This window comes from Acomys russatus, chromosome 24, assembly GCF_903995435.1.
Source record: "Acomys russatus chromosome 24, mAcoRus1.1, whole genome shotgun sequence".
In the NCBI taxonomy this organism is placed as follows: Eukaryota; Metazoa; Chordata; class Mammalia; order Rodentia; family Muridae; genus Acomys; species Acomys russatus.
Window position 1 is genome coordinate 13,102,500 of NC_067160.1, and position 27,485 is coordinate 13,129,984.

A 27,485-nucleotide genomic window follows, 5' to 3' on the forward strand; every position below is an offset into this window, starting at 1 on the left:
GCTCGAATGATCTCCTGAGGATAGATTTTTTTTTTTTTTAGTTTGTTTCCCCAGGTAAAGCGGGAGCTGCTTGGTCAAAGGCCACAAGCAAGGTATCCTGGTTGCTTTGTTGTTTCCTGGTCCCGGACTCAGCCATGTGACTGTCCTGGTGCCATTTGTACAATCTGGGCCACTGGTAGAACATGGGAGCATTCTGAAATGCTCATAACTCATAGCAGGCATGTCCAACACACAGCCTGGGGGCTATGGTCAAAGATACCTGAAAGTATGGCCCAATACAAAGTCATAAACTTCTTTAAACTTTATTATTATTATTATTATTATTATTATTATTATTATTATTATTATTATTATTATCACCAGCAGCAACAGTAACTAGGTTCCATGGTTTGTAGATGATGATGTGATGTGTTGCAAGGTTGAACAGCAATGTTTAGTCAGAAATAACACCACTCACGGGCCTTTTGTCCCATGCTGAACAGTAATGTATAGTCACAAATAACATCACTCATGGGCCTTTTGTCCCTCTGTGATTTGTCTGAGAATGAAGACGTTTGACTGACAGCTACAGGTGCCAGGAAGGGAAATCTGTTAACAAATGTAACTAAACTGTCTCTATGAGAAAATGTTTTGTCTTTTTTTTTTTTTCTCGACTTCAGAGATTTTTTTTTAAGTCCATATAAATGCATTGCTGCTGCCCCCCACACCCTCTTTTTTTTCCTATTGATCTTACTAATATGTGGGTCTTAGTTGGGTTGGACTCATAAAACCTTGCACAGCCCTTGACCTACTCTCTGCTCTGGAATGTGTCACATCACAGCGGCTGAAACGCTATCCTGAGCCCCGGACTTCCGGAAGAGGGAAACAGGAGATGCCTGTTGATTGCTTCCGATGAACTTACTGGTGGTGACATCCTCCTGCTGAGGAGCACAGTGGCTGGCAGCCCACAGCTCCCCTTGCTCTTACATTGCTCTGACAAGCACAGGCCTTCCAGGCAAGAGCAGAGAGCACATACATACACATATGTTTTTTTCAATAGCAGAGTTAGAGGAAATATCCAAACTCAGATCAATGAAATCCTGTGGAATTCGACAGTGATTCAATCAAAGCAGGTTCAGTGGGTGTGTGCAAGTGTCTGCAAACATACACTCGGTGAAATTTTGTTTTTAAAAACTTTTAAAAGATTTTTATTTTCTGTATAGGAATGCTTTGTCTGCATGTATGTGCACCACGTGTGTGCCTGGTGAGCACAGAGGGCAGAAGAGGGCATGAGGGCATCAGATTCCCTAGAACTAAGTTACAGGGAGTTGTGAGCCACCATGTGGGTACTGGAAACGGAGCCTGGGTCCTCTGCAAGAGCGATGCGTGCTCATAACCTCCGGGCCATCTCTTCAGCTCCCTTGGTGAAACTTCTGAAGTGGTATGCTTCTAAGATCTCTTAGGACAACAAATTCACATGTGTGCAGCTGTTCAGAGAAGTGTGTTGTATATTTTGATCAAACCTAAAGTTTCCTGCGTTGGTTCCGATGCGTTGTCTGTGGGACGCAGAGGAAGCCCCGAGTGCGGGAAGCCTTGGGTGAGTATGTGCCATGTCAAGAAGCCCAGCCTCTCAGAGCCATGGAGGAACAGGAAAGCCTGCCCACTGGGGTAAGGCTCAGAGGGAAGTGGCAAAGCCTTCCACGGATTCATGTGTCAATATTGAAAGTATATGCAGAAAATGTCCACCATGGTCTGGAGAGATGGCTCAGCGGGTAAGAGCACTGTCTGCTCTCCCAGAGGTCCTGAGTTCAATCCCCAGCAACCACCTGGTGGCTCACAACCATCTGTAGTGTGATCGGATGCCCTCTTCTGGCCGGCAGGTGTACATGCAGGCAGAGCACTGTATGCATAATACTAAGTCTTAAAGAAATGTCCACCACAGTTTTCTCCCACCTGGATATTACAGCTTGAGGATTGTTCTCCCACAGAGCTGTTCCCTCTGAGACAGCTAACCCTGTCCCCTTGATCTAACTGCATGCCATAAACCCAGCCTCCTTGCTTAACTGTGTGCAATAACTGTATTCCCCTGGTCAGTCTGTATATTAAACGCACCAAGCATCCCGAGGTCTGGGGTTTCTCCATCTGAGAGACCAGACCATCCGATCCCAGCTTTCCTGTGTGTCTATGTGTCTGTCTGCGTTTCTTTTCTCAATCTCCTCACTGTCTCAGACAGGTCCTTTCCTGGAACCATGCAAAGGATGTGACATCAGTCCATAGATATTTAGAATTAGAAAACACAACCTAAATTTGTTTATTGTAAGGAAACTAAAGTTAAAGAGTATAAGCAGGCCTGTGGCATGACATGACTTAAATTCTGGGATGTGGTCACTTAAAAACTTAGTTTGTCCCACACAGGTTCCTAAAACAGCCTGATGTCACCCCGGAGGAGACACAGTATGGAGTAAAATTTACTCAAAGTGACTCACGGCAGTTCAGGATTCTTTTTGTCAAAACCAGGGACCAGTTCCCTGTGTACAAACACAAAGTGGGCTGATGATGATGGCTCAGTCAGGAAAGCTCTGGCCTTACAAACACAGGATCTTAGCTCAATCCCCACAAGCCATATTGTAAAAACCAGGCATGGTGGCACATGTCTGTAATCTCAACACTGGGAAAGGAAAGGCAGATGGGTCCCTGGTGCTTACTGGCCATCCAGCCTAGACTACATGGTAAATTTAGGCTAATGAGGGACTGTCTCCAAAAAGATGTGGCTCCCCGAGAAATGACATCTAAGGTTGTCTTTTGGCCTCCACATGCATGTACATATATATATGTAACTGCACACAACATACCCACATGCAAATACACACAGTCACACTCACACACTACAGATTAGACCAATATGATATCAAAAGAACACTTTGACCTTGCTGCAAATTTGTCTCTTAGCATCAGTCCTCTCTGGGCAAAATTCTCATTCATTCTTGTCAAGGCCACTTTCTAAGTCTCACCCAACACACAGCAACTGCTGTCTTGTTTAGATAGCATCGTTCACAGTAACTTTCTCCTGTCTTCCACTTGGGAATCCCAAGCTCGCCACCACCACCTTTCTTAGGACACATCGACTTCCAATTCTTCATAGTTATTTATGTTAATGACATATGTCAATTATCATGTGAGTAGAGAGGAGGATTCAGGCCAGGTTCACCTTCAAATACTGTAACATTCCTGAAACAATGTTTGCACGCAGTAGACAGTCAACAGACCTTTGGTGAGTTAATAGTGTTGGCACTATTAACTTGGCTAAACAGGGCCATGTTGACATGCTTTGTGCTCTATTTATAGCCTGCGTCTTTAGTGAGAGATTGCTTACTGGCATGCGTTGACTCCAGCACTCCAAGCCATACTGGAGCTGGGAAGGGAACCGTAGAGTTCTTCCTTGGAGTCTTGTAAAAGTCTATCGCACTGGCTTGCTTCCTCGTTCCACCACTGATGGCCCTGAGGGCTTGTTTCCTGGCAATGGATTACGGTGATGTGTCTATAAACACTGTTGGATGCGGAGCTTGTATCTCCTCACCTCGCCCATTGAAACCAATCTAAGAAGCAGAGACTGATGGGAAAGTTCTATTCAGTTGGACCTTTTTGATTCTGTTGCAAGTTTTGAGGTTCAGAAAACTTAGGAAGTTAGAAGTGAGATGCTGACTAGGTCAGGGTCCACAGGGGTAGCAGTGAAGATGTTTTAGCTATACCGAAAGGCTCAAATCTAAATGGAGATTACATTTTACCTTTAGGAAAGAGATAAACCGTCCATAATCCTGCCTGTAACTAGGAGGTGGCTTGGGAGGGCATGGCTACCCACTGAACCTCGGTGTGCTCACCTGCGAAGCTATGGTTAAAAAAAAAAGTTACCCACTGATTCAGGAGACCTTTAGATGTTCGTGGGATTTAAGATACCAGTTCATTGCATAGCATTAGCCAGGTCATAAAGACCTGAGCTCTAGGTGAGAATTAACACTCTCAGGCAAAGAGGGGACACACCTCATCTGGTCAGCATCTAGAGTTTTCTTGGCCCATGGAGAAGAAGTCATGGTATCCTTGGCCACAGCCTTCAGAAACATCTAGTTAAGGAAATGGGGTAAGTGAATTGTGTGGCTGCTTTTGGGTAGGCAACGTCAGTCCTTATCAGGCTGGAGTTAGGGAGATCTTTATAAGGCATAGGATGGACTAGGGAGGGATTCTCCTAGAGGTGAGGGTACAGGCAGCTGTGAGGTTATAGCCAGCCCACACCACACTCATAAAATTAGGAGTCGGGATCACGGCTTGGAATGTGAGGGTTCTGTCAGATGAAGGGCCTTGAAACAAGTCAGGTGCCTTCTGAGGATCAGGTCAGAACAGGCGGCTTGCCTCTGCGGCCTGCATGGGGGAGGGTACGTGGTAGAGCCAAGAAGGAAATTGTGTTCTGAATAGAAGTCCTAACCCCAAGTCATCAAAGCGCAGGATTTTTGTTTGTTTGGTTGGTTGAGTTTTTGTAAAAGCTGAGGTAAAACACACATTACCTAAATTTGACTATTTTAACCATTTAAAGTGTACAGTTCAGTGACAGTATCACCATTACCTAGTTCTTAAACTCTTTCATCATCTCCAAAGGACACTCTGAACCCTTTAAGTGGCTGTAAGGCAGCATCTACTTTTAACTACTCATGGCATCATGAGACAGGAGGTTAGTCCAGCCATGTCCAGGCTCTAAAACACCCCTGCTGGCCTTGTTGTAGCTTTTTCTTCTGTGTGGTGGCCTGGCAAGTGTGAAATGGCCAGTGGCTCCATTAAGTAAGGTCACCTGCTCAGAGAACAGATGTTGTCTCATTCCACTGGTGCTGGGTAAGGGACCACACCGGCAACTGTGTTTGGGAGGGGACTCTGAATGCACACGACAGGGGTACTGTGTGCCTTTCACTAACCCTGGTGAGAGTGTCTGCAAGGTAGCGAACAGCATCTGACAAGCTATGTGTCATTTCCTGCCCAGCTGGCCTTGTTCTGGGCTCCGAACATGAGACTCGTCTGGTGGCAAAGCTGTTTGAAGACTATAGCAATGTGGTACGGCCAGTGGCAGACCACCGTGAGATTGTACAGGTCACTGTGGGTCTACAGCTCATCCAGCTCATCAATGTGGTAAGACAGGGCTGGGGGGCTCCCTATGGCACCCACCCTGTGGCACCCACCCTGTGATACTCACTCTACGGCACCCACTCTGTGGCACCCACCCTGTGGTACTTACTCTATGGCACCCACCTTGTAGTACCCACCCTGTGACACCCACCCTGTGACACCCACCCTGTGACACCCACCCTCCCTGACTCACCCCTGTGGCACCCACCCTGTGGCACCCACCCTGTGGCACCCACTCTGTGGCACTCACCCTGTGGTACCCACCCTGTGGCACCCACCCTGTGACACCCACCCTGTTGCACCCACCCTGTGGCACCCACCCTGTGGCACCCACTCTGTGGCACTCGCCCTGTGGTACCCACCCTGTGGCACCCACCCTGTGACACCCACCCTGTGGCACCCACCCTGTGGCACCCACCCTGTGGCACCCACTCTGTGGCACTCGCCCTGTGGCACCCACCCTGTGGCACCCACCCTGTGACACCCACCCTGTGGCACCCACTCTGTGGCACTCGCCCTGTGGCACCCACTCTGTGGCACCCACCCTGTGGTACTTACTCTATGGCACTCACCTTGTAGTACCCACCCTGTGACACCCACCCTGTGACACCCACCCTGTGACACCCACCCTGTGGCACCCACCCTGTGGCACCCACCCTGTGGCACCCACCCTGTGGCACCCACTCTGTGGCACTCGCCCTGTGGTACCCACTCTGTGGCACCCACCCTGTGATACTTACTCTATGGCACTCACCTTGTAGTACCCACCCTGTGACACCCACCCTGTGACACCCACCCTGTGGCACCCACCCTGTGGCACCCACCCTGTGGCACCCACCCTGTGGCACTCGCCCTGTGGTACCCACTCTGTGGCACCCACCCTGTGGTACTTACTCTATGGCACCCACCTTGTAGTACCCACCCCTGTAGCACCCACTCTGTGGCACCCACCCTCTGGTACCCACTCTTACACTGGACCTCTACCCTTGGCTTTCCTATTCACGCCCTAAAGAGGGGCCCTTCACTTTTTTCAGGATGAAGTAAATCAGATTGTGACAACCAACGTTCGCCTGAAACAGGTAATCCAGCTGGGTTATTGCACTTACGTTGTTTTTATTCATCCAAAATCAAGCCTGGGCCCAGAGGAAATCAATCTAGGAAATAGGATCGTATACCAAAATGTTGAAAGTAGGTCCCTTGGGGTGGTGGGAGCTGCGTATATAGCTAATGTATCCCGATATCCTGCTTGATTTGGCTTCTCTTTTCTTGCTTATTCTTTTCTGTGTGGATTCACTTACTAGGGAGGCCATGGCCAAGGAATACAAACTAGAAGGCTTCAACAGCAGGGATTTATCATTGCGCCATTCTGGAGGCCAGATGTTCCAAAGTTAATGTGTCATTGGAGTTGGTCCCCTTTGAGGACTGTGAGGAGAAATCCATTCCAGAACTTTCTACGAGGCTTGTAGATAGCTGCAGTCAGGTTCACAAAACATTCTCTCTCTCTCTCTCTCTCTCTCTCTCTCTCTCTCTCTCTCTCTCTCTCTCTCTGTGTGTGTGTGTGTGTGTGTGATTTAAATGTCCTTTAAAAAAAAAAAAAAGGACATTAGACTAAGGCTAACCCTAATGGCCTCACTTTAATTTAATTCCTCTGTAAAGATCCAGCGAAGGGCCCATTCTGAAGTATGGGCTAAGACCAGAACACACAATTCAGCCATTGTACTTCCAAAGCTTGCTGCCCACGCAGACTCTGGATCACTCTGGATAAGACGCTGCTGCGGCACTCTAACTGGGGAAATGTCTCCCTTTCTAGCAATGGGTAGATTACAACTTGAAATGGAACCCAGATGACTATGGAGGAGTGAAAAAAATCCACATCCCCTCGGAAAAGATCTGGCGGCCAGACTTTGTGCTCTATAACAAGTAAGCAAAGCCACACAGGGTGGGCCAAGTGTCCCCTCGGAAGGACTGCCACATGCGTTTCCCCACCGTTTGTGTTAAATAACCCTTAAAACCAGAGCCACGTTGACAGGCAAGGGGTGCCATATGGCGTTCCATGTTATGAATAGAAACAATTATGGAAGCCAAATTAAATCAGGGCTGTGGGTGGGGACATTAATCCCAGAGAGCCGCAGTGGGGCGTGTGGCAACCATCCGAGGCACCCGGACTTCCCATCTGAGTTCCTGGGACTCAAATACGACCCCTCCCCTCCCCATGGGTCTCAACTCCCCGGGGGTGTTGTGCATCGTGTCCTGAATGCCATGCCAGCATCAATGTCCGGATGCCTGCCTTGCCATCCACTGGGCCCTGCAACAGACTGTGTGTTGTGAAATTATAATGTGATTCAAGACGCTTGGCTTAACGACACGTTCATTATCATATGCCCTTTATTTGTCAGGGAATATTTATTTCTAAGAGCATCCTTCCTAGGTGGGAGCAGGAGCATGCGCAGTCAGCTGGAGGATTTGCAGTCTGACCCCACGCATACAGCTGGCAGAGCTGTGCGTCCCAGCAGATAGATGCCCCCACTCCCGGGGGCTGGTACGGGCGGTGAAATGAAAATAATGCCCTCTGGCGGCCCTCCCAGCATGTACCACAGGCAGCCCAGCTAGTGTGGCTTACCCCAAATTCCCCGTTGCTGGTGGCATCTTTCTGGATAGAGATGGAAGCGATGTCTTCTCTTTAGTGAGAAGCTCTGTCCTCTCCGCAGACTCACAGGAAGCACCTCCGTGGCTAGAGAAAAGGGCTGGGGACGCAGCTCAGTAGCAGAGGATTTGTCTAATGTGTGAAGCCCAGTACTGAATCCTCAGAACTAGAGAAAATGGAAGGAGTGTTTGTCTGTTTGTTTGTTTCAAATCTATGTTTCCGGCTTCTGAGAAGGGATCCGGCTATTGTGGCCTGTTGGGTCTTCAGACTCACTTGGGCTCCCTGGACAGCCTGGTGCTGAAGGTCACACTTAGATAGTAAGGGGCTCGGTCCCTCCCCTGTTGGCCGGATGGCATCTGAGTTTGTGACCTGTCCCACAGGGTTCTAAACAACGCTCAGGAGGACGCCAGTCTAGTTCCCCCACCCCCTACGCCTCATACAATATTCAGCTGCTAGGAGTATTCTATTTTAATTTTTTAGTTTTCCCAGCAACTCTCAAAGCACACAGATGGAGGCCACCATTACAAGTGTCTCTGGGACCTAGAGTCCCAATAGGATGTCCTCCCCTCTGTCCCGCTTTCCTGGTAAGTGAAGACTTTCATGGGACATGCCCCTTTGGGCAAGTGTCCAGATATAAGTGAGTATATACCATTTGACTCTTTCTGCTTCTGGGTTAACTCACTCATTATGATCATTTCTAGTTCAATCCATTTGTCCACAAATTTCGGGAATTCCTTGTTTTAATAGCTGAGTAGTATTCCATAGTGTAAATGTACCGGGCAGATGTGGGCCCAGGGTTCCTGCTCAAACTATGGCACCAGCCAAGGACAATACGTGCAGTAAACTTCGAACCCCTACCCAGATCTAGACAATGCACAGGACGTTCTTCACAGTTGAGTGGAGAGTGGAGACTGACTTTCACACGAACACTGGTGCCCCATATTTGACCACGTCCCCTGGATGGGGAGGCCTGGTGGCACTCAGAGGAAGGATAGCAGGCTACCAAGAAGAGACTTGATACCCTATGAGCATATACAGGGGGAGGAGGTCCCCCTCAGTCACAGTCATAGGGGAAGGGAGTAAGGGGAAAATGGGAGGGAGGGAGGATACAAGGGATGGGATAACAATTGAGATGTAATATGAATAAATTAATAAAATCTATTTAAAAAAATAATAAGTGTCTCTGGGAGGCCCAGCGTAGTAGCACACGCCTTTAATCCCAGCACCCGGGAGGCAGAGGCAAGCGGATCGATGTGAGTTCGAGTCCAGCCTGGTCTACAGAGAAACCCTGTCTCAGAAAACAAAGAAAGAAACAGAAAACAAAACAAGTGTCTCTGGGGGCGGGGAAGGGAAAAGCTGAGGGGCAGTTGCCCGAGTCATCTGAAGGCGGCAGATTCCCACATTCTGACTTGGGACTTGCTTAGTGTTTAGGAAATCTGCATTTTTCTTTTTTTCCTTGACTGGGTGACTGATTGACAGATTGGGCCTTGCTATGTAGCCCAGGCTAACAGGATTCTTTATCCATCTCCTCAGCCCCTGGAGTGCTAGAATCACATGACCCCAACCATCCTTGGCTAGTGCTTAGGAACATGTGTTTTTGACCAATCACTCCAATGAGGGTTGGTTTAAGATAATTTTGGGGAGCACTGCCATAGACTAGAATGCAATACTGGAGCCATTTTTCTCTCATCCCAACTGCAGTGCAGACGGTGACTTCGCCATTGTCAAATTCACCAAGGTGCTCCTGGACTACACTGGCCACATCACCTGGACGCCTCCAGCCATCTTTAAAAGCTACTGTGAGATCATTGTCACCCACTTTCCTTTCGATGAGCAGAACTGCAGCATGAAGCTGGGCACCTGGACCTATGATGGCTCTGTGGTGGCCATCAACCCGGTAGGTGGTAGCCTTCCTGCGATGAGGCTGCTTTCAGGACTAGGCCTGCCCAGGTATCCAAGTCATCCCCTCACCTACTCACTCCCCAACAATCCCAGGCTCCTGGCACCACCACAAACTAGAGAAGCATCTAAGTGTGTGGCTTTCAGCCAAGTGCCAAGGTTCCTGACGCACTGCCTGGGAGATGGCTCAGCGGTTAAGAGCACTGACTGCTCTTCCAGAGGTCCTGAGTTCAATTCCCAGCAACCATATGGTGGCTCACAACTATCTGTAATGGGGTGACTTTCTCTTCTGGTGTGTATGAAGACAGACAGACAGACAGATAGACAGACACACACACACATACACACACACACACACTAAGTATTTAAAAAAAGAATTCTGAGTCTTGAAGAGTGGGGCTTGGGTGCTGGTGTTTCTAAAGTTTCCTGGTTTGAGTGTACAGCCAAAATAAATAACTATAATGTGTTATATGGTGCGTACTATAGGAAATAAACCTCTTACCTTTATGCAGAAATGGCCCAACCTCCCTCTTGGGAAAGTGACCCTACAATGGGACATGGTAAACCATGTCACTGCCTTCCTCAGGCTGAGGTAGCAGGGATTTCGTTTCTTAGGAAAGTGACCAGCCCGACCTGAGTAACTTCATGGAAAGCGGGGAGTGGGTGATCAAGGAAGCTCGGGGCTGGAAGCACTGGGTGTTCTACTCCTGCTGCCCCAACACTCCCTACCTGGACATCACCTACCACTTCGTGATGCAGCGCCTGCCCCTCTACTTCATCGTCAACGTCATCATCCCCTGCCTGCTCTTCTCTTTCCTAACCAGCCTGGTGTTCTACCTGCCCACAGACTCAGGTGAGCACAGAGCCCATGACTGCAGCTGCTGTGGAGCTCATGCTGCTAGGGACAGCAGGGACTAACTGTGTGCTCACAGAGACACGGGGACCCCAATCGTCGCTGCTGTGCCCAGGGTGCAGACAGTCACTGAGTGGCTTGGCTGTGTGATTGGAGTGGAGCTCACAGCTGGGTATCAAACTCGGGTTCTCTGACAGAGCAGCAAGTGCTCTTAACCATTGAGCTGTCTCTCCAGCCTCGCCCATGCCCACTTTTCTATTTATTTATTTTAACGTTATCCTTATGTGTATGGGTATTTTGCCTACATGTGTGTCTGGGCACTACGTGTGTGCTTCTGGTGCTAATGGAGTCAAAAATAGGGCATCAGTTCCCCTGGGACTACAGCTATGATGGTTGTGAGCTGCAGTGTGGGTGCTTAGAATGGAGCAGTCAGGCCCTTGACTTCTGAGCCATCTCTCTTGCCTCCCATACATCTTTCAAGCAAGTAAGTACAAATATTTCCTTTCTTTCTTTCTTTTCGTTTTTTTTTGTTTGTTTGTTTTTGTTTTTGTTTATGAGACAGTGTTTCTCTATAGAGCCTTGGCTGTCCTGGACTCACTCTGTAGACCAGGCTGGCCTCAAACTCACAGAGATCCGCCTGCCTCTGCCTCTCCAAGTGCTGGGATTAAAGGCGCGTGCCACTATGCCCAGCACAAATAAATATTTTAACTTCCTAAACAAACAATACAAAAGAAAAAAAAAAAACACCACTAGACCAATACAGAAATTAACTAACATCTATAAATACTGAATAGTTTATCACTGTAAATACTATGCAGTTCTGGCTACACTATGGTAAAGGTTAGCTGTTCTCATCAGTATTATTAAATAAGAAACAATAAATAGCTTGATAACTTTAATATTTATAATTCTAACTTCTTGGTTTGGAGGTAGAATTGAGAGTTTTGCACTTTTATTTACCCTGTGCCCTCTTCTTTAGTAGCTCCTCGGCATTTACAAGAGACCAGCTCTAGGATGCCCGTGGGCTCCGAAATCCAAGGATGCTCAAGTCACATGGAGCTTCTGCACGTCCTTTGATGCTTGAAATTATCTCTCTTTTTAAAAAAGGATGTATTTAGTTGTCATATATACACAGTGCTTTGCTTGTGTGTACACTAGAAGAAGCCACCAGATCTCATTATAGATGGTTGTGAGCCACTATGTGGTTGTTGGGAACTGAACTCAGGACCTTTGGAGGAGCAGCAAGCGCTCTTAACCTCCGAGCCATCCCTCCAGCCTGAAATTATCTCCTGATACACTGTGAAGGCTGCAAAAATAATTATCATTCTATATTGTTTGGGGGATAGTGGCAGAAAAGTCTGCATATGTCCAATATATATATACCATTTAATTTTTCTGAATATTTTCAATCTGAGTGTGCTTGGATTTTTGCACAACCGCAGGTACAGAAGGCTGACTCTATACCAACCATCTGGAAGAGTATAGAGGGGTTTATAATAACAGCAGGGAGGGCAACCCGAGAGACCTCCCCTAGAGACCCCCAACAAGAGCAGCCTAAGGTTCTCTATAGCACCCCACAAAGACGATCCTGGGCCAGTCAGCTTGACCTTCCTGCAGCCTGGCCAGCTGGGTCCCCTGAGTCTCGAGGCCTGCAGAAAAAAGACAGGGGTTTAGGGGGTCCTACCATGAAAGACAAACCAAATGGAGAAGAGAGTGTAAAGAAAAACTTTCTAGATGAAAGGGAGGGAAGGCCTGGAGATCAGGAGCCCTGGGCATGCTGAACACACTCCTCCATGGCAGACCTTTTTTTTTTTTTTTTTTTTTAGTTTGGTCTTGCAGTTTGCTTCACCCTGAGAGAAAAATGCATTCTGGGATGCCAAGCCACCTGCTGGGTAACAAAAAGGACCAGTAGTGAGGTTTATTCAAACTTCCACCCTGGGTCTAGCTTGCCAACCCAGAATCCCTTTTGTTTTCCTGAGTCCCAAGAAAAAGTTGAGCCCAGGGCACGAGTCGCCATTGGCCACTGGCAACTGCAATGGAAACGCCGGCCATTTGATGCCATCGGTAGAGCTGGGTGCTGCAGCCACACAGGAAAGATCCCCAGATTTATCCTTTGAGAACACGCTGTTCACATTCCTTTACCGTGGGTTTCGGTGGTGGGTGAGTGTGCGAGGACGGCCTTGATGAAACGCCACAGGTGGGTCGCTATAGACAACAGCAGCTTATTTCTTCATAGCTCCGCGAGCTCAAATTGAGAGCAGGAACCAACAGGGTTAGTCTCCACTGAGGTTTGCAGAAGACGCCTTCTCCATGTCCTCACATGGTCTTCCATGTGCATGTCTGCGTCCCAATCCTCTCTCGCCAATATACTCCTGTTTTGCCTTAAGTATCTCCTTAATGGCCCCGTATCCAAACACAGCCCCATTCTGGAGTCCTGGGCCTTCAGGAGAGGGTGGTGGGTGGCTGCATGTCTCCCGGTTGTCTTTCTAGGGGAGAAGATGACGCTGAGCATCTCTGTCTTACTGTCCCTGACCGTGTTCCTCCTGGTCATTGTGGAGTTGATCCCGTCCACCTCCAGCGCCGTGCCCCTGATCGGGAAGTACATGCTGTTCACCATGGTGTTCGTCATCGCGTCCATAATCATCACTGTCATTGTCATCAACACACACCACCGCTCGCCCAGCACCCACATCATGCCCGACTGGGTGCGGAGGGTGAGTGCCAAGACTCACGGGTCCTCCCTTCAGGGAGCCCAACAGAGTCCTCTCCAACCCCTGGGAGTGCTGAGGATCGAAAGTCCTCCCTAGGCTTCCGGAAGCCTCGAGGAGAAGGAACTGCTTCTTTGTGGGGACAGCCCATGTAGCCTTCCCGGAGACAGAAGATTAAAATGAATTAAGCTCCACTCCCACCGAGCTTATGGGATCTAATTAGAAATTAATAGGTTCCTGACAAGCCGAGCGTGGTGGCGCACGCCTTTAATCCCAGCACTCGGGAGGCAGAGGCAGGTGGATCGCTGTGAGTTCGAGGCCAGCCTGGTCTACAAAGTGACTCCAGGATGGCCAAGGCTACACAGAGAAACCCTGTCTCGGAAAAAAAAAAAAAAAAAAAAAAAATAGGTCCCTGACTTATGCTTGGGCATTCTTAAGCTTTTTATTGGCGTGTTTATATTCAGTTTGTGAATAGACACGCTTATTTTCACCGGTGAAAATCATCAGTTAAGACTATATTGATACAAGGAGTGTGCCCCCAAGTATTTATACTATTGAACTGAAAATGTGTTAATATCTCACACATTTTTAAAAATTAATTAATTTTGTGGTCATGCTGGGGGTCGAACTCAGGGCCTTGAACATTTTTGACAAGCACTGTTCCATTGAGCCACACCCCCCCCAAATATGACCACTTTTTATAAAAGGCATATATATTAAACTGTAGGGGCATTAGTGTCAGTAGTACTGTCTTGCCCTGTTGGATTTCTGATGGAGTCTAACTGTCCCTGTCAGATGACTCTGGGCAACAGCTCTGCACACTTAACATCAGGAACAAAACCCGGAAGAAAACAGGTTTGTTTTCTTTTGTTTTGTTTTGTTTTTTGGTGGGGCTAAACGTTTACAAACTTGAGGCTGCAGGACCGGTCTTTAATCCAGGACCTTTCTGCGGCCTGCAGAGTCTGAAGTGTAGTGCGGCGTTGGTGTCCGCACACAGGCTCCCTCCAGTGGCGAAGTGCTCACATTACAGAATCATAGTTACTACAGCCATCTGGACCTGCCCAAGAAGAGTTGAGCCTCTCTGACTCCTAGTACATACAGTCCTTTTGTTCTAAGGACAAGGAGGCCGAGGCCTAGAGATGCTGAAGATATTTGCCCAAGGTGACATTGCTAATGCAAAGACAATGATTCTGGAAATGTTGACAAGAAGTCTTATGCCGTGCATTTCTTTTGTGTGTTAGGTCTTTATTGACACTATTCCAAACGTCATGTTTTTCTCCACAATGAAAAGACCATCCAGAGATAAACAAGAGAAAAGAATCTTTACAGAAGACATAGATATCTCCGACATCTCTGGGAAGTCGGGGCCTCCACCTATGGGTTTTCACTCTCCACTCATAAAGCACCCCGAGGTCAAAAGTGCCATCGAGGGTGTCAAGTACATCGCAGAGGCCATGAAGTCGGACCAGGAGTCCAATGACGTAAGCTTTGTGGCTTCAGGCTCACGCCTGTGGGGGCTCATCTGTCTGCTTGTTTACTTACTTTTATGCATTTGAGACAAGGTTTCCTCTGTGTGGCCCTGGCTGTCCTAGAACTCGTTCTGTTGACCGGCTGGTCTCAAGCTCAGAGATCTGCCTGCTCTGCCTCCTGAGTGCTGGGATTCAAGGCATCTGCCACCACCACATGGGTAATGCCCCTCTGGGTTTAGATGATCAAATGCATAAGTGTGACAGGGGGGTTTGACTTGACCAATGAGTTGGCTTCAAGCTACAGTAACTGACTTCAGATGTGCTGTTGTCGACTGCCCCGGCCACTTAAAAAAAAAGATACAACAACTCATTTTTTCATAAAATAATTATGTAAAAATTAAAGATTATAATATGAGCCTCGGGTGTTGAGGCTTGCAGATTTACTTATTGAAGGCCAGGCCAGTCGGGGATGCTGTGAGCCTGTGTCCCATCTTAGGAGATTCCTGTCTAACGCCCCCTTTCCTCTCAGGCGGCTGAGGAATGGAAGTACGTTGCCATGGTGATGGACCATGTTCTCCTTGGAGTCTTCATGCTGGTTTGTCTCATCGGGACCCTGGCTGTGTTTGCAGGCCGGCTCATTGAGTTACATCAGCAGGGATGAGTGGAGGCTGAGCTGAGCCTGCCTCTGCCCCAGCCCCAGCCAGTGTGGGGAAAGACGGGGAAAACAGGACACTCTGTCGGGTCCGCTCTAATCCTGTCACACTTACCATTCTTACTACGTGTCCTATTAGTGAGTGACCTCTGTTTACACCGCTATGGTCTTGAAGTATTTCTCCTTTCCTTCTGCTTCCAATAGTAAACAAAAGCGAGTCTTCAAAGAAGTGTTCATTTCTAAATGGCTCCTTGGAGAGTTTTGCTTGGATACTCAAGGTTTTCTGTGGTTTTGTCATTGCTAACTGATTTCGTTTTCTTTAAAATATATATAATTGTACATTGTATCGGTGTTTTGCCTGCATGTATGTCTCATGCCCGTGCCTGCTGTCCATGAAAGTCAGAAGAGGGCATCAGATCCCCTGGAACTGGAATTTAAAATGTTTGTGAGCCACCATGTGACACCTGGGAATCAGGTCCTCTGGAAGAGCAGCCAGTGTTTTTAACCACTGAGCCATCCATCTGTCCAGCCCGGTTAACTGCTATTCTTAAAGCACAGAGAGTCCTTTCCTTAAGACATAAAGTTTCATACCTGCTATGAAAGTCCTGTCTACCAGATTCCCCAAGACAAAGCATTGGGTGTGGATACAGGGGAAAGGATAGAAAGGAAATTAGGTGACTTTAAGCTTAAAAAATAAATTAAGTAAGTGTGTGTGTGTGTGTGTGTGTGTGTGTGTGTGTGTGTGAAGTCAAGGAACAACTTCTATTGTTTTTGTTTTTGTTTTTCTGAGACAGGGTTTCTCTGTGCAGCCTTGGCAGTCCTGGACTCGCTTTGTAGACCAGGCTGGCCTTGAACTAACAATGCTCTGCCTGCCTCTGCCTCCCAAGTGCTGGGATTAAAGGCGTGCGCCACCACTGCCCGGCAAAAGGAACAACTTTTAGAAATTAGTCCGCATCTTCCACTTCATTTGAGGAAAAGTCGCCTTACACACCCATGGCAAGCTTCTGCGGTAGGGGTGGGGATGGGGGACTTCTCTGTACAGTCCTGTGCCACCGGCAGAGTGCTAGGATTACAGATGCGTGCCGCCATCTCCAGCCTTTTACACAGGTCCTAGGATTAAATTTAGCTTGTTAAGTTTGTGCAGCAAAAATTACTTTTACCTGCTTAACCCATTTTTGTTGGCCCAAAGGTAATTTTAGGGCAATCAGCATGCAAATAGTACCAGAAGCTCGTGATTTAAAGTAGATTTCTGAAACCAGGAGAGAAGCAATGCTTTCTTAAATGATTTTTGTTTGTGAGGCCCTTTTGAAAAGGAGCTTGGGATTGCTTGGGGTTGTATCCAAAGTACACAAAATCAAGCGTGTGCAGAGCTATAACTGAGCCCCAACTTTCCCAGTTTAACAGGGTCGTTGGGTTTTGTTCTCAGAATCAGAGGAAGAGCAGGGCCTGTAATCATGAAAGATAAGCCTCTGTCACCTTGAGAATCATCTGACCTACCTGGATTTATATATATATATATATATATATATATATATATATATATATATATATATATATATATATAATTTTTAAGTGAATTTGGGGGAAAGTTAAGTTCTTCTCTAACTACAAGTAGAATAAAAGCCGGATTCGGGGGGCACACGCCTGTAATCCCAGCACTCAGGGAGGCAGATCTCTGAGTCCAAGGCCAGCCTGGTCTATAAAGCAAGGCTACACAGAGAAGCCAAGGCTACACAGAGAAACCCTGTCTCGAAAACAAACAAACAAACAAAACAAAATAATAACAGAAGAAGTAGGATAAATGAGATCTGAACCCAGACCGACTTTCAGATCCTAAAATAGGAGCTGGAGAGATAGCTCCACAGCTCAGAGCACTTCCAGGGATTCTGAGGTCATAGCCACCCATAAGTGGGACCTGATGCCCTCTGCTGGCATGCAGGCGTACATGCAGACAGAGCACTCCTACACAAAAGGTACATATATGAACAAATTTTTTTTTAATAAAAAAGAAAAAAAATATTCTAAACAACTCCCAGCTGACGCTGCCACCCGCTCCCTTGCTGTCCTGGCCATACCTAGCTTGATCCGAACTGTCCTGTAGTTCTGGTCTGTGTTGTAGGGCACTCTGATCTTAGTGACATCCCACTTCCTGCCTTCCCAGTTAAACTTCTTGGCTTTTCAGTGCTTACATCACACCAATCATGTTTGGCGTTCAGGTCCTGTGAATGGAACCAGAAACGTATGCACACACTATCACCATTTCTGAAGCGGGACGAATGATTTCTCTGTGGCAGACTCTAAGCTCTAGTACAATTTACCCCAGACCAAGAAGCTGGGCGGCTCTGGACTGAGAAAAGGCCTTTGAATTCCAAACACATCTAATTCCTGTCAGCTCCAGGGAGAGCTGCAAACCGCACAACCGGAAGGCCTGTCAGAGCCCAGGTGGCTTCAATCTCCTCCTCCAAGGGACCCTGCTGCACTGCAGGGCGCTTTCAACTCAAACGGTTCCCATTTTAAAGGGAAAACAATTGGCAGTTTCTCAAAAGTCACACTCAAGGTCACCAAAAGAGTCAATTCCACCCCTAGGTAGAGAGCCAAAGGAAATGAAAGAACATACACTTATTTCTATGAAGACGTGTGTGGATGGAAAAGGCCAAGAGAAAGTGGTCTAGGTGCCCAGCCACAGACGATGAGCAAAATGGATATAGACACTGGATTTGTGTGTACGTGTTTAGGCCTCGGGTGCCATCTACCTTTTTTTTTTTTTTTTTTTTTTTAATTGGTTTCTTTGTGTAGCACTGGCTGTCCTAGACTCACTCTGTAGACCAGGCTAGCCTCGAACTCACAGTGATCCACCTACCTCTGCCTCCCAAGTGCTTTTTTTTTTTTAGATAGAGATTTTCACTGGAACTCGCCAAGTAGGCTATTCTGGCGAGGCTGTTAGCTCCAGGATCTGCCTGTCTCTTCTTTCCCCGCACACCACACACAACAGAATATGAGTTCGGGGCTCCTATTCAGGTCTACATAGCTCAAAAAAAAAATTTTTTTTTTCTCATTTTTATCAGTTGGTCAAATTCTTGGACGTTTTCCACTCCTGACCACATTTTCGCTTGAGAAATGTCACATAGGAATATAAAAATAAATCACAAATAAATTTTTTTGGTTTTTCGAGACAAGGTTTCTCTTGTAGTCCTAGCTGTCCTGGACTCACTTTGTCTCAGATCTGCCTGCTTCGGCTGGGATTATAGGCGTGCACCACCACGCCCAGCTTAAATCACAAAGAAATTTAGTTAAAGATCCTTGACATTTTATCACTTATTTAAAGGGGCGTGTTTATTTCTAACACAATCCCACCCAAAGTGATACTACCTTGCTGCTTACGTTCTAGGGACAATGAAAAGGATTGAGGGCGTGCGGCACCACGCCCACCTCTCGGCTTAGAGCTTTTAAGTGTGAGTTTTAGGCATCAAACCCAGGTCCATGTGCCTGTAGGGCAAGCATTTTGTCAACCGAGCCATCTACTCAGCCCCAGCCCACTCACTGCTTTCCACGAAGTCATGATCCCGTTACACAGGCTCTTCACCGTCCCCGACCCTAGAAGCCGGACGCTTGGCCCTGTGTACCTACAACACTACGTCAGTGTGCACTCCGTCAAACTCCAAAAATCTGTCTCTCAATCTGCCCTCAAGGCAGAGTCTCATTTAAAGCCTGATTTTTCAAAAGGCCACCAGTAAAATCGATGCAGGGGCTTCTGGGACCCATTCCCTCCCCCGCCCCCACACCTAGCCGTGTTTGCGAAAGGTCCGGCCTGTGAGCCCTGTGTGTCTGTCTGTGTTCAAGCATCTGTCTGGATGGCAGGAGGGGCTTCCCGAGGAATGCGGACCTCCAACACAAGGCTGGCTCCCAAATCCTCGTTTGGGAAGGGGTGTGTGTGTGTGGGGGGGGGGGGTTCGGTACCGTGAGAAGGGATCTTACAGCGAACTCCCCCCAACCTGCGTATGGAGGAGCAGAGACTGATTCTCTTGCCTCACATTCGGGCTGCACCCTAGACTGAGTTGCGTTACTGTGTCTCCCACTTTCAAATGCTGAACCCTAACTTCCGGTGCACCCGTATTGGAAGATGGGGCCTCTGGGGGGTAATCAGCTTCAGACAGAGGTTTTACCGTAGGGTGAGTGCTTTGCAGGAGAGAGGCATGCCTCTCCCTACCAACCTCCCTCTTCCCCCTTCCCTCCCTCACCTCACCATGTGAGGGCACAGGAAGGTTAGCAGGTGAGAGAACAGGGCCACTAGGGCTGCACTAATGACCTTCAGCCTTGCTGTCCCATCCCATTCATCTCTCCAGTCCCCTCTTAATGAACATGGGTCCTACTGGACACAGGGCAAATTGAAGCTGCGGCTGACAGCACTAGAAGTCTCTATCCCCAAGGAGCTGAGATGCTAGTACATCGTGGGGTCCTGGCTGTTCTTTGGGGGAAAGACCTGGCAAAGTCTGAGCTGAGTCTAACGTTTGGTTACTAGTTAGTTCTGGGTCAGCTTTAAATACTTCCTTCTCACAAATACACCACAGCTATGGCAGCATGAAGGAGAGCTTGGATGGAGGGCACGTGTGAGCTCTCTGTACCCTGGGCAACATTTCTATAAACCTAACATCTCCTGGCCTCAAAAACAAAGAAACCATTAAAAAGCAAAACTGTCAGGGCGTGGTGGCACACGCCTTTAATCCCAGCACTCGGGAGGCAGAGGCAGGAAGATCCCTGTGAGTTCAAGGCCAGCCTGAACTACAAAGTGAGTCCAGCACAGCCAGGGCTGTTTACATAGCAAAGCTGGTGTGACAGTTAATCCTGGTCTTCAACTTGACTGGATTGAGAGATACACAGAGGTGTGTTGGCGTACTTTTAAAATCTATTTTTTTATTTTGGGGTTCTTTAAATCTCTTTCTCCCTACTCCACCTCGATCCCTTCCAACAACACCCCAACACCAGGTAGAGGAGAAAAAAAGTTAGTGGGGAGAAGGAGTGTAGTTTTCCTTGGCTATTTCCTGCTGTTCAGAGTCGTCAGCTTCCGTGGATCAAGTCCAATCCTCGTTTCAGGATGCCTCCAACTTCTCGTCACACTGCATCAAGAGCAACCAGGAGCAGCAGGGGGAAGCCCCAGCAGCCTTCTTCTTTCCCAAAGGCCCCAGTCTCTCTCTGGGACTGGCATTTAGTCCCACTGGCAAAGACCACGGCCCCGCATCAGGCAGGTAGAGTCCCCTGCTGACAACGATCACAGTCACGCGCCCTCTCGGGAGGCCGTGATCAGCTGTGGACAAACTGGGACTATCCTACACTTTGGTCTAAAACAAAAACATGTTTACATAGAAACCAGAACTTCCACCGCAGAGGATAGTAAAACAGTGAAAGTATCTCCAGACAGGACCAACTGCATAGGAGGGAACTCAATTTGAAGGTGCTGTTGCACGGCAGGTTAGGGAGCGGAGCATGAGAAACAGGAAGTGGGCCTGGCCACAAAACTCTAAGACCCTCCCACACTGAGCCACTTCCTGTCCCCAAGCTCAACCTCCTCTATACTCTACAATCCTTCCCAAACAGCAGCGCCGCCACACACAGGACTGTAGGGGACACTGCACATTCTAGCCGCATTGCGTAAGCCCCATAATGCTGTGGTATTAATACTTCAAGCAAAGTTCAGGACTCCCTCCCCCCCACGCCACCCCACCCTCTTACCCCGACAACCCCCCCCCCCCCCCCCCCCCCCCCCCCCCCCCCGCCAACTCTCTTCTGCAACTGTAGACCAGAAGAGAGAAATGGGAACTCACAGGTAGTTCTGGAAGGTTTGCAAAGTGGTTCAGCTGCTGTGCGAAATAATTCAGTAGTTTCCCTCCAAAGCTACAAAGAATTACCACATGACCCACCAATTTCACTCTTAAGTATGTCTCCAAAGGACTGCAAAGTAGGAAGTTGAGCTACTGTTCACAGCAGTTGCTGTTTACCGTGATGGGACAACACTGGGAAAAACTTACACTTTTAGAGACTGGAACTTTTGCTGGACCTCACAGGCAGAGTTAATAACAGCTTGAAGTGACTTAAGACTTAGGCTGCTGCCGTACTGCGCACTCGGCTTGTTTGTTTAATTGGCCGTTAAGAGGACAACGTAGCGAACACTGCTTGCCTTGGAGTGCCCACGTGAACAACTTTTACAGCCTGAGCTAATGCATAGCTGTAATCTGAAATGATGTATTATTCTTCATGCCCCGACCCAGAACAGTGAGTGTACATCATTTGCTGAAAACAAGTGGAAAGCAATCTTCTAAAATGAATATCCACCATAAATGTTAAACACAACTTTCAGATATTGGTTAATAAACCATGATATTCATCGTATTGTTTGTTATCTGAGCCCAGTTGGACCCAGTGACTTAATCTCTTGTAAAACTCTGTTCGAGATCTCTGTAAATGTCCTACCCTTACCTGTGGGATGCTTCCGGGGCAGGTCAATAAGTGCAGAGCAGGTGCTTGTGCGAAGGGCAGAAGACACCGGAGCATGAAGTAGAGATTTCAAACCTGGACTTGCTCTTGGCTAAACGACCCTAAGGAGCCGAGCGTTTATTCCTTAATGTGACTCTGATGCGTGATCGGCAACTTGGAGCTAACCGCTAATATGTCTTAATCCACACAATTTACAATAGAAGATTGAAACAGCCTAGAGGCCACCAGCAGGGGTGGAGGTAATGGAAACGCATCCACAAAGGATGGAAAGTTAGTCAGCCTTAAAAATGAATATGATTCTGACACATGCTCCAACATGGATGAACCCCAAAAGCATTATACTAAGGGTGAGCTACTAGATTTGAAAGTATAAAGATAGCGTGATTCTACTTTCATGGAAGATCTTAAATAGTCAGGTCCTTGGCAATAAAAGACTCAGGTTACCAGGGCAGAGACGTGGGTTACCATGGTGACTGATGGGCAGCCAGCAACATGAGTGTGCAATGCCGCTCAACACGAAGAGTCAGTAAGGACACGTTATCTTGAAACACACGGAGGTTTCTTGTTTCAAATTAAAAACTGTACTTTTTTCTTCTTTATAAAAGTTCTTGAGTGTGGCATGGGTCAAAATAGGCCCTAGTGGAGAGTCTAACTTCTTTGGGCAAGATGGATCGCTGGTCTCTGGTCTTTTCTTCAAGAAACGAGCCTGAGTTGGGGCGGTAGTGTCATAGCACTCTGAAGGCAGAAGCAAGCAGACCTCAGAGTTCAAGGTCAGCCTGGTCTATGGAGTGACTGGAATGGCTAGGGTCACACAAAGAAACCCTGTCTCAAAAAAAAAAAAAAAAAAGAAAGAAAGTTAGAAAGAAAGATAGAAAGAAAGAAAGAAAGAAGGAAAGAAAGAGAGAAAGAAAAAGTAGCAGGAATATTGTCCAGATTATAATCTAAACCCACTTTTAACTACCTAGGTTCCTACCCCTAGACCCCTCCCCCTGTCTATTCCCTAAATCTTTCTCCTCTCCTACCAGCCAGTAGAGGCACTGCCAAGAAAGTCTTCAGAGTTTTTTTTTTAGAAGAGTATTTCTGTTTAGCCAGGGGAAAAACCCAACACTTTTGGAAGAAATAAAAAACAAACAAACAAACCCCAAAACTCTAATGTAACACAGTAGTTTTATTTTGCTTATTTGTTTGTTTGTTTGTTTGTTTGTGGGAGAGTCCTACTCTATCGGCTAGGTTTCCCTGGAACTCCCAATATAACCTACACTGGCCTCAAATTCATAGACATCCTCCTGCCTCAGCCTCCCAAGAGCTGCTTCTGTGCTTCTGTTTGTCTGCAACCCTCTGTTTGGATGGCGTTAGTGCTTTCTTGTGTAACTGATCTCAGCTGCGGCCTTGGACTCTTCTCAAAGGATTGTTTCCATTTCTAGTCTCAGGTACTAGTCAGGTAGGTGCCGAAAATGGCTTATTGAATACAACGCTGCAGGTAAATGAATAGACGGCCAAACAGCATAATTTGTTTTCACCTTCAGTTACTTGGGCAAAACAAACACCACCGTGTTGGTGTGAATTCTGGTGTGAATATAAACTTCACACATGTCTCAGTTTTGTTAAAGCACATCTGAGCCTGTGTATCCTTCTAGGAAAGTTGCTTCCACGAGCCATTCTTAACTGTCTCTGAACACAAAGGCTCTCTCTGTGGCAAAACCCCACCCACCCACAAAGCTTTTTCCCAAAGCCTTTGTCTAGCAAAGGTTTCCAGCTACTGGCCACTCACAGCCATCTTTTTTTTCTTTTCTTTAACCTTTCCTTACCACACAACTGCACCTGGCAGTGCTCAGCAACGTCTGTTTGGTTAATTGCGTTATGACCTTTGTCCTCAGCTTGACCCAAGGTGGTTTGTTGGAAGCAGCCAGCTGTTTCCTGTTATCTACACTTCCACACTTCCGGTGGGACCTTGGGCAAGTCAAGTACTAAAGGTTCTGAGTCTGCAAGCTGTAAACGTGGATAGCAACATCTCCATTAGCAAATTATAGAGGGGAAAGGGCTGATATTCCACTCTGCAGACTCTCCCTAAACAGTTGAGGGGCGCTGATACTCCACTCTGCTGACTCTCCCTAAACAGCTGGGGGGCTGATACTCCACTCTGCAGACTCTCCCTAAACAATTGAGGGGCGCTGATACTCCACTCTGCTGACTCTCCCTAAACAAACAGTTGGGGGGAGAGCGCTGATACTCCACTGTGTTAACACTCCCTAAACAGTTGCGGGGGGGGGGGGAGGGGGGGTGGAGGCTGATACTCCACTCTGCAGATTCTCCCTAAACAAGATCTGCCAGTGTCAGCACCTTCTTTTATATCCCACAAACCCAGGACGGGGGTAAGTGTCTATTATGTGCCCACACATGTATATGGAATTGAAATTTCCCCATTACATTTTTTTTATTGAGTTATAATTCACATGCCATAAAATTCCCCTTTTGTTTTGTTTTTTTTTTTTTTAACATTTTTATTTAGTTTTAATTTATGTGCATTGGTGTGAGGGTGTCAGATCTTGGAATTACAGACAGTTGTGAGCTGCCATGTGGGTGCGGGGAATTGAACTCAGGACCTTTGGAAGAGCAGGCAGTGCTCTTAACCACTGAGCCATCTCTCCAGCCCAAAATTCACCTTTTAAAAGTCCACAATTCGAGCCGGCCATCGGTGGTGCACATCTTTAATCCCACCAGTACTCCGGAGGCAGAGGCAGGCATATATGAGCTCAAGGTCAGCTTGGTCTACAAAGAGACAGCCAAGGCTACACAGAGAGATCCCATCTCGAAAAACCAAAAAAGAAAAAAAAAAAAACAAAACAAAAACAAAAAAACCATCCACAACCAAACAACCTATGCAACCGTTGCCATAGTGTGACTTTAACTCTTGTCACCTGTCTTCCTACTTCCATCCACGTTTTCTATCTTTCCTCTCAGACACTATCTCCCTAGGTGGTTCTGGTTGGCCTGGAACTTCGTATTTGGATCAAACTGGTTTCGAACTCACGATCCTTCTGCGTCTGCCACCTATGTGCCGAGACTGCAGCTGTTAGCCCCCATGCCTGGCTTCAAGCTTGGTTTGGCTTTTAAGAATTCAAAGCATACTTTTATCCTACCTCATTAAAAGCAATTACTTTCTTTTGTAGACACCGACAGCATCGACCACATAGCAGACTGTGCTCTGAGGACTCTGACTTGATAGTCTGGTCACCACCGTGAGCTCCAGCTATAATAGAGAAGGTGATGGGGTCAAGAGACATGGCTCAGTGCTTGAGTACCAGCTGCTCTTGCAGAGGACCTGGGTTTGATTCCTAGCATCCGCCTAGGGCCTTACAACCATCTGTAAGTCCCGTTCCAGGGGATTTGCTGTGGCCTCTTATGGCCTCCCTTGGTTATCACGAATGCACGTGTTATACACAGGCATATATGTAGGTAAAACAGTCATGCACGTAAAATAAAAAGGGTTGAGTTTTGCTGTTGTTGTTTTTTTTTAAGAGTTACCAACCAAGCTACAGAATCAAACAAAATATTACAACCTTTAATCATGGAAACCTCCATTTGCTTCCTCTTTATTTATCAGTCACCTCGGGCTGTTTTCTGCTCTCGCTGGTGGTGGGAACTGGGAGACCGGAGCTGATAAATAAGACAGGCTAAAGCCTCCTGCTACAACCAACTGTACTCAGACCATCATATGATATACACTCTGAGGGTTAAGAGGAATCACAGGAGTTAAGTGCAGGGGATGGTGATGGGCAGACTGCACTCGGCAAAACCGTGGGCTTTTTTTTTTTTTTTTTTTTTTTAGTAGAGTCATATAAACAAATAACAATAGCTAGTTGTAATGAGTTATCTGAATTAACTCTCTCCCATCCTCTACACCTGGGAGGAACATGAACACACATTCCAAGAGTATGTCTGTGTTGTGAAGTAATGGAGGCCACAAGACTGTTGCCTTGTTTTCTTGGAGTTTTCTCAGAGGTTTTTCACAAGCACTCAGAGTTCTCCTCACAGGACCCCAGGCTTGGACCGTGTTTTCCAACAGTGACTTTCCTAAACGACGGCCCACTGTGATGCTCTGCACTGACACAGCAATCAAGTAGGTATGGCCCCTGCCCTCGAGGAACGAACTGTCTGAGACTATACCATGCCAGCGCTCAAGTAAATGCAGGCGAGTCTGACCAGTGGAAGCATAGCTCAAATCTGTGACTCATTCATAGAAGAGTCACAAATAATTACTATAGGAAAACTAAAAAGAACTAGTCCTAGCCGGGCCTGGTGGCGCACGCCTTTAATCCCAGCACTCGGGAGGCAGAGGCAGGCAGATCGCTGTGAGTTCGAGGCCAGCTTGGTCTACAAAGCTAGCCCAGGACAGCCAAGGCTACACAGAGAGACTCTGTCTTGAAAAACAAACAAACAATAACAACAACAACAACAACAAACTAGTCCTCCTCCTCTTCTTTTTCTTCTTCTTTGCAAAGGTTGACTCGGTGGTGAGCTGGGAAATGCTCTTTCACGTTAAGCTCTAGGTGGGTCTCATTTTCAGGCGTGTAAGATTACATAGCTCTCTGTTCACCTCAGTGACGCGGCCTCCCGCTTTAAGTGAGCTATAACAGTACACACTTCATTTGCTAAAATATGGTACCTATGAAAACAGTGTATGAACTCAATTTCAGTAATTCAGATTTTTCTTGCTTTTTATTTTCATGATGCTAGATTCAAACTCTTGTGCAGGCATCTCACGCAAATGCTCTACCACCACCATGCTACAGCCCCAGGCCCAGGCTTTGCCTTGTTTGAACGTACAGTACTGGGGAGTTTGCTATGGAAGAGCAAGTCTGAGGATAATAGCCTTTAGTAAAGCAAGAAATCCCTTAGCATCCTGCAGTTCCTGGCAAATCCCCCCAAAAGGTCCAGTCAGGTGAGCTGGAGTCAAGGTTCCCTTGAATTTGGGTTACTTCATTATTTATTCTTTTTAACTAATTCTACATTTGAGGCCTAGACCCTCCTGAAAAGTCAAACAGTTGCAGTCTCTTATCCCTGCCTTGCTGCACCTCATATGACGCCCAGGGGGGAGGAGGGGGGTCTGGATAGCACAGCTTTCTTTATTGTGAACCCCAAGATAGAAAAAAAAAAAGGTCTCCACCCTCACCAAATAGCACATTTTCAAAAAAAAAAAATAAATAAAATTTTATCTTTCTTCTAATCATGTGACTTCAGAGAAATGTACTTTAGAAAACAGTGCACCATGTACAAGAGTGTCATCGAGCATGACCTTTGGGGGCTATGTCTTGGGGTGGTGGCCAGACAGCACACAGCCCACCACACAGTAGTGCTTTGAGTGGTGCAGACACCCAAGGAAGATAGGTGCAACTAGAGATAGTCACATTAAAGACGTTAAGTTGGGGTGTCGGGCATGGTGGCGCACGCCTATCGCTGTGAGTTCGAGGCCAGCCTGGTCTGCAAAGTGAGTCTAGGACAGCCAAGGCTACATAGAGAAACCCTGTCTCGAAAAACAAAAAAACAAAACAAAACAACAACAACAAAATTAAGCTGGTCTCAGAAAGACAAAAATCATATTTTCTCTCATTTTGGGGTCCTAGAT

General features: G+C 47.2%; 1 protein-coding gene across 1 annotated transcript; it reads left to right on the forward strand.

Annotated features, from left to right (window-relative positions):
- Positions 1 to 1,361: 1,361 nt before the first annotated feature.
- Positions 1,362 to 15,432, forward strand: Chrna1 (cholinergic receptor nicotinic alpha 1 subunit). Its single transcript, XM_051167082.1, has 10 exons — positions 1,362 to 1,420; positions 1,509 to 1,576; positions 5,003 to 5,148; positions 6,180 to 6,224; positions 6,956 to 7,065; positions 9,491 to 9,686; positions 10,304 to 10,541; positions 13,032 to 13,255; positions 14,491 to 14,730; positions 15,248 to 15,432. Exons 1-10 carry the CDS (start codon positions 1,362 to 1,364, stop codon positions 15,377 to 15,379), a joined length of 1,458 nt encoding a protein of 485 aa, XP_051023039.1. The 3' UTR covers positions 15,380 to 15,432.
- The last annotated feature ends 12,053 nt before the right edge of the window (positions 15,433 to 27,485 follow it).